Below are 12,895 nucleotides of genomic sequence, written 5' to 3'. Positions count from 1 at the left end.
TTCGAGTTGTTCTTATGCATACCTAAGAGTATAGGTAGGGTTAATAAAGCCGAGGATAATCAAGATTAAACGTGGGGAATTCGGCTTCTACAATAACAATCGGCTACATGACCATGTCTTAAACGACTACACTTGGAATACACGATTGATTAAGAACTACCCTTGCAAGAAGCAATAAGGGCTTTTCGTTGCCGTGTTGTCAATTTGTTTGTTGTTCCTGTTGTGCACGAGTACTACTAGTGTACGTACTACTGACCTCTTCTCGCAACGCTTCATACCATGATTTCGTCTTCTCACGCAACTATACTCTCTCAGCGCATTCTCTCATCATCAGCATCTCACACGTTACGGCACCATAAGCAGACCGGTTTTACGAGTCAATTATGGAAGACCAAAAATGCAATACGCGTCTTCGCAACATCAAACCCACTCCGCGAATTAATGGATCTATCCGGATTCACCGAGAAACAACTCACTGTCCGCGAAGCAGTGTCGCAAGTCTGCTCTCAGTTCCCGTCATCTTACTGGCGGGAATGTGATCAAGAGGAGCGAGATCCCAAGGAATTCCATGCTGCACTTGCCAAAGATGGATGGCTGGGTATAGCCTTGCCTGAAGAGCTCGGTGGGTCGGGATTAGGTATGAGTATCTACAACTACCACTCCACTCAAACATAATGTTGACTTTTGAAGGAATATCCGAGGCTACATTGATGATGCAGACCATCAGCCAGTCCGGGGCAGGTATGGCAGGCGCACAGTCCATACACGCCAATGTCTACGCAACCCAACCACTAGCAAAATTCGGTACAAAAGAGCAGGTCCAAAAATTAATCCCCAATATCATCAATGGTACCTGGCGCACATGTTTTGGGGTGACGGAGCCAAATACGGGTCTTGATACGTTGAAACTCAAGACAACGGCAACCAAAAATTCGGACAATACGTACCTTGTTTCTGGTCAGAAGGTCTGGATTACATGTTCGCAGGTTGCGTCTGTGATGATCTTGCTCGCGCGAACGATGTCGCTTGAAGAGACGCAAAGGCCAACGGAAGGTTTGTCGATGTTCGCTATCAACCTGGACCGCAAAAATCCTGGCCTAGAATTGAAAAGGATCAAGAAAATGGGGGGCAGAGCCGTCGATGCCAACGAGGTCTTCTTCGATAATTACGAAATTCCCGCTGACACACTAGTCGGCAAGGCAAACGATGGATTCAAAATCATTCTGCATGGAATGAATGCCGAGCGTTGTCTACTCGCTGGAGAAGCTCTTGGTCTCGGATATGCTGCCCTGGAAAAGGCCTCGCTGTACGCCAAAGAGCGACAGGTGTTCGGGCGGCCAATTGGCAAGAATCAAGCTATCGCTCATCCTCTAGCGGACGCGTACATGAGACTTGAAGCCGCGAAACTGGCCACATATCATGCAGCGCGCATGTACGATGCTTCCAAAACTGACAGCTCGATTTCATCCCAAGCTGTTGGAACGGCTTGTAATAGTGCCAAATACCTGGCTGCGGAAGCTGCATATACAGCGTGCGAACGCGCTGTTATGACGCATGGTGGTATGGGTTACGCGGTGGAATATGATGTTGAGCGATGGCTGAGGGAGTGTTTTGTGCCCCGTATTACACCTGTTAGTACCGAGATGATTCTGAACTATATTAGCGAGAAGGTTTTGCATCTCCCTAGGAGCTATTGATACTGTGGAATGTTGAATATAAATATCATTTCAATAGAGTTAACCTTGAAAAGATGTTGTCTATTTAAGGACGGGGCTGATCGGCAATCAGACGTGGCTTTGTCACGTGATGTAAAAACAAGAGGGACGCCGAGAAGATCGGCCGGCATTGGCTTGCGTAAGATCCCAGATTACTCGATTTGGCCTGGAATATCGCAAGAAACGTGGTTTTAAGCTCTATTTGAGCTACTTTTTCTGAATAAGAGTTTTACTGACTATGCATGACCAATAGAAGATACCCATTTGCGCCATTCTGTGTTCATTCGTTACGCTACCGTTTACGCTGCAACACCTGGCCGTGAAAGTCGCGCGAAATGGTCGACACCGAGGATCAAACAAAGAGTCCCGCAGATTCGGCTGCGGGCGATGATGGCGGACCTTTAGGTGCAGGCAAAGGTACCGCAGTGAAGGACAAAGAATGTCAATATTGCCATCAAGCCTTCACATCATCCTCGCTCGGACGACACCTCGATCAATACCTCTTCAAGAAAAAGCCCGATGGAATCCACGACGTCGAGGAAATCCGTCGAATCCGCAGTAGTATAACCCGGCGACAAGCGCGCACCTCCACCAAACATGATAGCCCAGACGTAGGCACGCGCAAAGGTCAGAACGAGTCTCCGAGCGGTAGCACCCATGAACCCCCAGCGCGTCCGCGAGAAGGGCCTCGATTTCTTTTCAATACACCTTCATGGCATGCTACGGGCGTAATAAACAATCTTTCCGAGAGTACTTCGCAAGACGTAGCCAATTCTTCGCGTGCTCCCGTGTCTCATTCGCCTGGGTCGTTGGATTATACGGGTCGAAACTCGAAGAATAAAGATGCGGATACTGCCAGAGCTCTGGAATTGGCCTTGCAGGAGGTTTTGGATAATATCAAAGCCGCAACGTAAGTATCTGCATGTTTTGCTATAGTATGTGACGATTAGAAGCTAACAATCGTAATTCAAGAAGCACAACCCGCCCTCGACTGTCGCCTTTTGAGTTCGATGTTCAGGCCGAGACGTTTCCCTCGCTCGTCCTCAAGCTACTTCCCCCTCCTCCGGCACTATTCGCAACTCAACCCTTTGCAACTAGCACATCGTTCCCGTTGGAACCTCCCAGTGCGGGCCAGGTCGATCTAGTCCGTCATGCTCTCAAAGCGCATATCGAAAAATGGCGCAATGAACAGCTAGGAATGTCAAACAAGAACCAGGCCGGCAGTCGAACAAAGAACAGTCATATTAATGATCCCCAGATGATTAATGCAACAGCCCAGCAATATGACGAGATCAGTTCGCGACATCTCGACTTGGCTTATCAAAACTGGATGATGTTGTCTATGGAAGTCAAGAAGCACACATGGCAATTAGAGCTCACAAGGGCCTTTGTGCGCGAGTCAGAGAAGCGAAAAGATCTAGAAGCCCAACTCAACAGGGTGCAACAAGAAGCGGAGAAGCTTCGAGCACAAAACGAGAGATTAAGCTCCTGCCAATGGCCGCGAGAGTTTGCGCTGTTTCCACCAGATACGCTACCATTGCCGCGAGATGCAGCCCGTGAGCTAGACGCGATGGATAACAGCTATACTAGCCCCGATTCCTCGCGGTGGGATTACGACCAGCTAGTCGCGAAATGGAAGCGCGTTGTCATGCACGACAAAAGCATGGGACGAGTCGGAGCTTCTTCGTATAGAGGCCTTGATGAGCCAATTCCAGAGTCTACTATACGCCCAAAACTGAATGCTCCAGGCGCCGAAAACCACAGCGAGTTCCCGTCATTCGGATATGTTGCGCCAACGACAACGACCTCGACAAATATACCCGCCCAACACACATCACCTTATGATGCTGCAGCGCATCAAAGTACATACAATACGCATCAGGCGGCCAAACGGCAACGACTGATGAACGGGACTGGGAAAGATGTTGGCGGTGAGAGTGATCATTACAGGACCAGTCCACAGCTTGCAAATGGGAATACCACGGGATGGAGTCCAGCGTCCGTACAGTCGCTCTTGACTTCGAGCAATCCGCCGTCTACCTCAGTTCCTGCAAATAACAATCGATATGGTCCTTCTTAAGGACATGGCGATGTCAATGAAGTTATTGAGCGTTTGCTTCTTATTTACTGTTGCTTGAATTGCTGTCTACATTTGATGCAGTGCAATACCTTACTGAGCGATATGACTTGCCTGCATTTACGAAACTACACTTGCATTAGGAGGGAATAATTATGGATGAAAGATGAAATGTACATTGTGAAACACATACCCAGTAATAAAACTTGATATAGCTCATAACAACGTCCAGACGGCGTATCGTCATTCTTATATCTGTTCTGCAGGGGCCCTCGACTCCATCATCTGCCTCACATTCAAATTCACTCTCTTCCTTCCCATCCACCCTTGCCAGTAAGGATAATTCGATCCTGGCCAATCGCGCAACCAATCGGGACACGTCTCCGGTATGATTTTGGGTACACCGTGCCACGCAAACCTCGACGGACCAGACATGTACACCGCATCCCCAGAACGAAGTCGAATTACTTCGCATCCATCCCCGGCGTCGTGGCTGATCATGAACAACGCATCGCAACCAAAACTGACACTGATAAGGCCAGTATCGCATTGTTCGCTTACATCACGATGCATGGACAATGTATCATTGGCAGAGTAGAAGTTGACGATGGCTGCTTGAGCGTCTGTTTCGGGAAATGCAGCTCGTAGTAAGTGTGCGATGTCTGTGGGGAAAGGGGGCGGTTGGCCCTCAGGATAGACTTTTGTTGTCCAGTTGTATTGGCCGCCGAGTGTGATCCAGCGGAGTTTTTTGTCTAGCATTGCTTGGATGGTAATGGGCTTGTGGACATGAGGGTCCTTCGGTGCAAAAGTAGATGTAGGATCAGCTTCAAAGAATGAGATTGGACTTTGATCAGGGGCTTGAGGATATTCAATGTCATAGTGTAGATGCAGATTCGTTTGATGTTCTGGGGCCGAGAGATCCCGGTGAATCATCAAGTCGAGCAACTTGCTTTGAACAGTTGGCGGGTATAGAGATGGGATCATATGAAGACCTGCGATACATCTTAGTCACACGTCACTCGAATACAGAGTAGAGTGCTAATTTACCAGATACTTTTCTATGCGTGAAGATAGGAATATCCTCTATAAGAACTCCACCATGACGGTCCCCCTCACTCAGAGAGTTGCCAGTCCTGCCCATGAACTCATTAAACGCCAGGCGAAGATCTTTACTATCTAGAAAACCGGATATCGCAAACGGACTTGGCAGATTATCCACGTCCAATTTCTCTAAATCGACTATGTCTTCGTCATTGTCAATCTCTGGTAGCTTGATTTTCAGATATTTCTTGTAGACCTCGCGGACTCTCTCCGGAGGGCGATCATGGGCGTTGAGACCTTTGATTGTTGCCATTCTGGGACCGCCACCAGTTCATGATGATGTCGCTCTGGAAATGGGTAATGGGTATGTCAAGTGTGGGTTGAGAGTAGATAGACTGGTCTATCACATCGCACTTTCACTGTTCTCGGACTATTCAGATCTCTGAATGCGATCTCGAGAAAAGAAAAGCAAAGTAGTTGAAATCTCTTGGAGAGAATTGTGCAATTTGACAGAAAAAGGCAAGCGCATATTTTGTTCTAGAAGCTTTTTTAGCGCCTTTAGCGCCCTATATCACGTGATGTACTGGTAACCCTCACTCGCTCACCGCCTTCGACGCGGGCCCTTTCTTTTTTTTTGTTTGTTTTGTGTACAAAACGCCAACTCCGGCTTGGGCTTAGCTGCTCTATGATAGTTTGACTGACTCTCAAGGCTTCAATCAGCCCACTACGTATCACATCCATTGGTTGACGGACAGTGCCTTGGTCGTCGTCTTTCATTGTGTACATACTGATACTGATCAACTATCTCGACTACCCTCTCATGATGAACTTTTGAGGTTGTTGAATTCTTTCTTCAGACATACTAACCAACAGGAACCAACCCCACAACCGCCACGCGATCGGGCAGTCTGTACCGTTCACTGGGAGAGAGAGAGTCTTTCTTTGCTACTTCTACGTCAAGAATACCCTTCGGATTAATTCCAGCTGTCACTTTGGTCAGCCAAAATGGAGAATTACGAAAAGATTGAAAAGATCGGAGAGGGTCTGCCTCCCTTGTCCCATTGTTGGGTCTTCACTGAAGGATGTTTACCTCTTAACATAATTGATATACTAATTATCCTTTGGATAGGTACCTACGGTGTCGTCTACAAGGCAAGAGACCTCAACCACAATCGTATCGTCGCCCTGAAAAAAATCCGTCTCGAAGCCGAAGATGAGGGCGTACCCAGCACCGCAATCCGAGAAATCTCCCTACTGAAAGAAATGAACGACCCCAACATCGTTCGTCTATTCGATATTGTGCACGCAGATGGTCACAAGCTCTACCTCGTTTTCGAGTTCCTCGATCTCGACCTCAAAAAGTACATGGAGGCTCTCCCCGTCAGCGAGGGTGGTCGTGGAAAGGCCTTGCCGAATGGATCACACATCAACATGAACCAGCTCGGTCTAGGAGAGGCTATGGTCAAGAAATTCATGGCACAACTCGTGGAAGGCGTTCGTTACTGCCATAGCCACAGAATTCTTCACCGTGATTTGAAGCCACAGAATTTGCTTATTGACCGGGAGGGTAACCTTAAATTGGCGGATTTCGGTCTTGCCAGAGCGTTCGGTGTTCCTTTGCGCACCTACACACACGAGGTGAGTTCTCATCTACCTACATTTCCAAACTTAGCCTAATTTCATAGGTTGTAACATTGTGGTACCGATCTCCCGAAATTCTTCTCGGTGGACGTCAGTACTCCACTGGCGTCGATATGTGGTCTGTTGGAGCTATTTTCGCCGAGATGTGTACTCGCAAACCGCTCTTCCCGGGTGACTCTGAGATTGATGAGATCTTCAAAATCTTCCGGTAAGCTTGGGCCCTTCCTTGTCTCTTTCTTGCAATTCTGACCTGGATAGATTGCTCGGAACTCCAGACGAAAACACCTGGCCCGGTGTTTCCTCATTCCCTGACTTCAAGTCTTCATTTCCCAAATGGCGACGCAACATGGGTACACCTCTGGTAACAGGACTAGAGCCTGCGGGTCTAGAGCTTCTTGAAATGCTTCTAGAATACGATCCAGCGCGTCGTATCTCAGCCAAGCAAGCCTGCGCTCACCCCTACTTCGCACAAGGCAGCGAATACTATTCTGGCCGAACTCGTGTCCGTTAGAACCGAAATGCCAGTTTAATGCCTTATCTTTGCGATCATCTGAGGATTGGTTCTCGCCTCGCATGTGTAAAACGCCTGTATATGACCATCGATCACGTGGTTTTTCAGACTCAGAGGTATCGAGAGTTACATTCCACGTTACGTTCTACGAATCCCTCCCCTATTTCTTTCTTCTGACCTACACGGTTTCTTTCATTTTCTTTTGTGTCTGGGCGTCTCTTCATTGTGTGGTTCCGTATGGGAGTATTTTATGTGGCATAAGCAACGGGTAGGAGATGGATGGAAATTGGTGAATGGGTAAACTGTTTTATATTGTTGATTGATGGAATTATCCACATAATACATACCCCTTGTTTGTTTCTCTTGTCTTGCAATAGACTATTTCTTCGGACTCCGTCTTCAGTACCACCTCGCTTGCAAGGAGCTCTGCTTGCTACTTAGGTAGGTTTGATTTACTCTCCTTCAGCTTGCAGCAACCCAATCTGGAATAGACATCATCTGGCAACAACTTCTTTCCACCAGATTGCGAAATCACCAACTTGTCGCCCTGTTCAATGTCATATTTGACAACACCACTTCCGCCATTCGCCTTCACAACACTGATGATCCTCTTAATCAACACGGTCAACTTTTTGAGATCGGCTTGACGATTTTCTTCCCATCTCTTGATTTCGAGTGTGACATCTTTAACTTGTGGTACGGCGAATACACCTTGTCTGTGATATGCGCGCACGAGATTGGGGGTTTGAGATACCCAAAGTTGTGGGAGGACTTCCTCAATGTCAATATGTTTGTAGGCGGTACGTGTCTTGATTTCGAGCGTTGATTCGATTAGCACTGGCTTGCCTTCTTTTCTGATCATTAATTTGGACTTGACAGCGGCGGGAGATGCAGTAGAAGATGTTGGGCCAAGAGACAAATTCTTGATCAGCGAGGTGAGGTCATCGCCCTCGATTTCTTTGCTCTTTGCTGGTTCATTGCCGACATAGCCGTCTGTCTCGTACCGAACGATAAGCTTCAAACCACCGAACTGATATGAAATAATCCTGTGATGCCCAGTACTGTCGGTACACTGGTCGATAGTGTACGCCTTCTCGAATTCGTGACCATACCCAACAAACTCATGTGGTCCAATGAACCTCGAAACCTCAGCCTCTGAACGACAGAAGACTGCAATGTCCTTGATAACTTCTACCTTGATTGTAAAAGGCTCCAGTCCATTTTTGCTCAGGCTCGGGTTGATGAATGACAGCAGCTTGCGAATGTTATTACGATCAGTCACGAGATCAACCGACTGAAAGTCGAATGAAGGGTTGGTGATGTGCAGGGATCGAAAGAGTGGTTCGAGTGGACTTTCAGGATGACGAGCTGCGTTCTGAGCTGAGTAGATGAGGCCAGAGTCCTTTGCTACCCGCTGTGGTGTCTTTGGAGGAGACCAGAGTGCAGGGCTGCCTGGGACGGCGATCGTGGCCTCGGGCGCTTCGATCCAGTTGTAGGAGGACAAATGTTTGACCTCGGTGATTGATGCTGCAGCTGTAGAACTAATCTCTGCCAGATCTGCGCGCAGGATATCTGCCATCTTGGTCGAAAGCATCGCGAGAGAAACGAAGCTCTTTACTTAGTATACGCTTTCAGGTGATGTGGACAAGGTGACAGCTCATGCGGTTTGTATGAACTCGAGCAATAAACAGGGAGATACATGAATACTCAGAGAGCTGGGCAAATAGCTGTAACTTGCAAACGATCAAAACACTTAGCTACTCATGATTGGCTGATTCGAAGCGCTGGAATTCTATCTCTGTCGGTAGCCAGTAAGATTCAAACGACGCCCGGCTCACTTATCCCTCAGTCAAAACAATTCAAGTCCTTTATTCTATATCTTTGGCCGTGGTGCAGTATTTGTGTCTGCTATTCGTTCTCCATCATCCAACTCCCCACGGTCTCCCTGACAGGTATGTGTGGACATGCAGCTTGAGTGATGATAATGGAAACGTTGTGGATGGGGTACCCTTCGCCAAACGGAGGCGCATCAGAATTCACGACGCACGCAAGCTAAAGGGACGTGATATCTAATCCGAATCCAATCATTGCCTACCCAATTGTATATTCCTACGCTCGACTTCTCTAATCAAGCCCAAAAGACCATGCATCACGACCTCACGGGAATTCCATCCAGCTGTTGTCTACAGCTACGGAGTCTCAGAAGCTGGGTATTCTTCTAAGAACCCCTAAAGCCTAATAGAACCTGTCGTGTTTCTCATGCCCTATATTTTCATAGGCAACGGTTCGAAAATAATATGTAGACCTTTTCCCTAGGAAGAAGACATTAAGTTGCAGTGATATACCAGAGAGGATAAGAGGGCGCGCTTAGGGCTTAGGGCTTGGTTATGGGTGAGTACCTTGGGGGCAACCCTCGACCAATGGATCGCTCGATTCGCTCCAGGGGGCTTTTAGTTCTGCTTCTCCTCTTTTATATATTTACTTGTTCAACCTTATTCCAACCTCGTCCTTCTTTCTCCGGCGCGAGACGACTTTGTATTCCATTATGTTGTACGAACGGGCGGTTCATGGTGTGTTGGGATCACCGTCGGCGCTGTCGGAAACAAGACACGCAAGTATAACGGGCTTTCGGGGTTAATCTGTCCACTTCGGCGCAGTTTTTATATGGTTAACGACTCTTGCGAATCTGTCACCAGTGCCTGTGCCTGTGCTGCGATCTGGAATTTACTGGAGGCAAACTACCACGGAACAAAACTTACTGGGCCAGCCAAGAAAAAACATCAGGGCTTGGCAACCATCAATGGATGGCTCTGGGACATAGCTACCTCAAGGGAGCCGGTGCTCAAACTCAACGTCGGTGCTGATGCAGGCATGATTTGCTGGGGAATATGTCAATGATGCTCTTCCTGCTGAGGAAGCTTTTACTGTTGGGGTGGATATGGGATGCCGGCGCTCCCACCAATAAGAGCGCTGCGGTCGCTCGGGTTAGCGAGTGCTTTGAGCTTTGCAATCTCTGGTGACTCAAGCCACGCTGGAAGAGTAGAATAACCGAATCGTGCCTTGGCTTTTTTTCTTCTCCTGGAACACGATCTCTTTCAACGAATAATCACTCCTCCAACTCGAAATCAGCCATGGCACCACACTTGAGTCAGGCCCAGCGCCTACAGCTGGTGATTTGTATATCACTATGTTTCTTCATTGCAGAAATATCTGGTACTTCTATACGAAATCCTTGTTCTTGCTCGTCGATCATGCTTCTGACTGCTAGCAATTAGTTGGATTCTATACGCGATCTCTCGCTCTTATTGCAGATGCCTTCCACTACGTTCGTAATCCCGTTTTTCCTGTACCTTAAAATTTTTCAAGAGGCTGATATGTCCCAGTTGAATGATCTAATTGGATTTATTGTCGCATATGCTGCATTGAAGGTAGTAGCAGTAACTTTTTTCCGTACGTCGTTCCCCTATTCTGACGAAAACCAGATATCCGCAAAGAAAGACTCTCCTCAAGATCTGTCCTTTGGCTGGCAGCGGTCTCGACTTCTCGGTGCCTTTTTCAACGGCGTTTTCCTTCTCGCTTTGGGAGTCAGCATATTCCTGCAATCCATAGAACGATTTGTTTCTCTCCAGCGTGAGTGAGATCTTGGTTGTCAATCTCACAGTCTGCTAATACAGCCGTAGTCGTGGATCACCCAAAACTCGTGTTAATCATCGGCTGCGTTGGTCTTGCTCTCAATATAATCAGCGCCTCGTTCCTTCACGGTCAGACTCCCTAGAATAATACGCGACGCCAATTACCTGCTGACTGCCTTTTTCTCTCTAGAACATGATCACTCCCACAACGAGACTCCAGGGGCTATCGATGCATCGGTGAATACAGAGGATGGCACAGGGCAGGTCAGCATATGCCCAAATTGCGAAGTGTATTTTGTCCACGTGCTCATCTCTTCCAGGTATTCACGCTGCACGATAACCATCGACACAACAACCTCCAGCCATCTAAGAGGGGGCACGATCTCGGTATGCTCGGTGTCCTGATACATGTGATTGGCGATGCTGCCAACAATGTTGGTGTCATCATCTCTGCATTGATCATTTGGCTCACTACGTACCCGGCTCGATATTATGCCGACCCTGCCATTAGCATGGCTATTGCGATTGTTATCCTTTCCACATCAATCCCCCTAGGTTTGAATTCCCATCCATCCCACAATGTCAAAAGCTAAATTGTATGCTGCTTAGTGAGAAACTCGGGTAGAATTCTTCTAGAAAGTGTCCCGAGTGGTATAAACCTTGACGATGTTCGACATGATCTTGAAACTGTGCGGTTCAATCTCTCTTCTCTTCTATATACTAACTAACGATGAAACAAAAGATCCCAGGCGTAGTCTCTGTACATGAACTCCACGTATGGCGCCTCAACCAAGAAAAGGCACTGGCATCGGTCCACGTCACCATTTCCAATGAGACCATTTCCGATTTCGTGCAAATTGCAAAGATTATGAACGATTGTTTCCATAGCTACGGGATTCATTCTGCTACGGTGCAACCGGAGCTGGGATCTGCTCTGACCTCGCCAAGCGCGACGAGCGTTGATGGCCAGGAAGACTTTTCGCAGCCGTGTCAAGTCAAATGTGGTGCTTCTTGTGAAGTGTTGACTTGCTGCGGCTAGAGCTACGTCCTTGGAAACCGCGTGAAAAACTGATGGACAACGCATAGAAAGAGTATATCGTGCAGTTGGACATTGATTTAGCGCAGTGGGTGTAGTATCAGATGAGAAGGATACCATCGTATCGAGGGACAATATTGAATGGCATTACTGGTGTGTCTGAGGTGATTAATCCAGATGGATTCGACGGCTTCTAACGTGCAAACAGAGCAGCTACAAGAGGTCTCTTTTTCATTGGACATATTTACATGTATTTAATAAGTCGACTGAGTTCTAGTTAGTTATAGAGATCAGAGTTATATCAAGCATCATTGTATCAAGTGGAGGCCAGCTCCAAATCCGACTTTTTAAATTCCATCTAGCTTTTCGCAGGAGTCACGACGGTACTCGTAAAAGTTGCACATCTCCTGCCCGTCGGATCAACTGTGATCTGAGCACGATTATCATGTCCACTCTGACAGGCACCACTCGCACTTTTCAATTCGCCGCCGGTGAAAGACACAAAGTCAATATTCGGAGAAGCGCAATCCTCGGCAAGGAAATCTGTTCCATTGAATCCAACGCAAGCCTGCACATTCACAAGATCCGGTCGAAAGCCAGCTGTGAAGGAACGTTGGACGAGAAGGACGTTCTTGTTTCCGACGGTAGAGGGGGTCATTTGTCGGTCTGATGCGGTATTAACACAGGCAGCGTCGACGATTTCACCTAGAGAAATTAGAAAAAAAATCGAGGGGAACAAAAACAAGACCATGCAGTAATCGTACCATTATTGCGGAAAGTCAAACACTCATTTCCAGGGACACCATTGACTTCGGACAAAACCAGAGTCTGCGCACCTCTTGTAACGGTCGTGCCAGCAACAGAAGAGCCTTGAGGTTTTCTAGGGGCAGCGGCTACGAGAGAAACTATGCACAAGACAACAGAAAGAGATTGAAGGGGTTTCATTGTGAATCTTGAAGGAAGCCGAATGAATAAATATTAATGATAATTATATCGATAGACGTAGGCCAGCCTTTGAGGTTAAGTAGAGAAAAGCAAAAACGAAGTCTGAATGATGCAAACTTGGTTATACAATCCATGAAGGGCCTGTTTATATTCTAGATCCTTATCATAGAATTCACCGTTGCTTGTACCAAGGATATAGTAATAATTGTCTTATACCTCAGAAACGGTATGAGACAGAAGGAATTCAAGACTCCTCCTGTCTCGAATTTCTATTTATTCTGATACGTTGGAGTTACA

The 12,895-nt window shown here is 47.3% G+C and overlaps 7 protein-coding genes across 7 annotated transcripts; 4 read left to right on the top strand and 3 right to left on the bottom strand.

Moving 5' to 3' along the window:
- Positions 1-279: 279 nt before the first annotated feature.
- Positions 280-1,697, top strand: EYB26_005889 (uncharacterized protein; the record flags this gene model as incomplete). Its single annotated transcript, XM_054265166.1, has 2 exons — positions 280-637; positions 691-1,697. The coding sequence occupies 2 exons, from the start codon at positions 280-282 to the stop codon at positions 1,695-1,697; spliced, it is 1,365 nt and encodes a 454-aa protein (XP_054121141.1).
- A 353-nt stretch (positions 1,698-2,050) lies between these two features.
- On the top strand, positions 2,051-3,795 carry EYB26_005888 (uncharacterized protein; the record flags this gene model as incomplete). The annotated part of the gene is made up of 2 exons (XM_054265165.1): positions 2,051-2,625; positions 2,688-3,795. 2 exons carry the CDS (start codon positions 2,051-2,053, stop codon positions 3,793-3,795), a joined length of 1,683 nt encoding a protein of 560 aa, XP_054121140.1.
- Positions 3,796-4,041: 246 nt separating this feature from the next.
- Positions 4,042-5,146, bottom strand: EYB26_005887 (uncharacterized protein; the record flags this gene model as incomplete). The annotated part of the gene is made up of 2 exons (XM_054265164.1): positions 4,042-4,784; positions 4,840-5,146. The coding sequence occupies 2 exons, from the start codon at positions 5,144-5,146 to the stop codon at positions 4,042-4,044; spliced, it is 1,050 nt and encodes a 349-aa protein (XP_054121139.1).
- Positions 5,147-5,838: 692 nt separating this feature from the next.
- EYB26_005886 (uncharacterized protein) lies at positions 5,839-6,985 on the top strand (the record flags this gene model as incomplete). Its single annotated transcript, XM_054265163.1, has 4 exons — positions 5,839-5,875; positions 5,963-6,471; positions 6,519-6,682; positions 6,733-6,985. The coding sequence occupies 4 exons, from the start codon at positions 5,839-5,841 to the stop codon at positions 6,983-6,985; spliced, it is 963 nt and encodes a 320-aa protein (XP_054121138.1).
- A 433-nt stretch (positions 6,986-7,418) lies between these two features.
- On the bottom strand, positions 7,419-8,564 carry EYB26_005885 (uncharacterized protein; the record flags this gene model as incomplete). The annotated part of the gene is made up of 1 exon (XM_054265162.1): positions 7,419-8,564. The coding sequence occupies one exon, from the start codon at positions 8,562-8,564 to the stop codon at positions 7,419-7,421; it is 1,146 nt and encodes a 381-aa protein (XP_054121137.1).
- Positions 8,565-10,116: 1,552 nt separating this feature from the next.
- EYB26_005884 (uncharacterized protein) lies at positions 10,117-11,656 on the top strand (the record flags this gene model as incomplete). The annotated part of the gene is made up of 9 exons (XM_054265161.1): positions 10,117-10,198; positions 10,261-10,310; positions 10,369-10,413; positions 10,468-10,615; positions 10,666-10,746; positions 10,808-10,881; positions 10,938-11,172; positions 11,227-11,306; positions 11,360-11,656. 9 exons carry the CDS (start codon positions 10,117-10,119, stop codon positions 11,654-11,656), a joined length of 1,092 nt encoding a protein of 363 aa, XP_054121136.1.
- Positions 11,657-12,011: 355 nt separating this feature from the next.
- On the bottom strand, positions 12,012-12,598 carry EYB26_005883 (uncharacterized protein; the record flags this gene model as incomplete). The annotated part of the gene is made up of 2 exons (XM_054265160.1): positions 12,012-12,358; positions 12,418-12,598. The coding sequence occupies 2 exons, from the start codon at positions 12,596-12,598 to the stop codon at positions 12,012-12,014; spliced, it is 528 nt and encodes a 175-aa protein (XP_054121135.1).
- Positions 12,599-12,895: the final 297 nt, after the last annotated feature.

The sequence above is a fragment of the Talaromyces marneffei genome, chromosome 4 (assembly GCF_009556855.1).
Source record: "Talaromyces marneffei chromosome 4, complete sequence".
Lineage (NCBI taxonomy): Eukaryota > Fungi > Ascomycota > Eurotiomycetes > Eurotiales > Trichocomaceae > Talaromyces > Talaromyces marneffei.
This window is presented reverse-complemented; position numbering and strand designations above follow the sequence as displayed.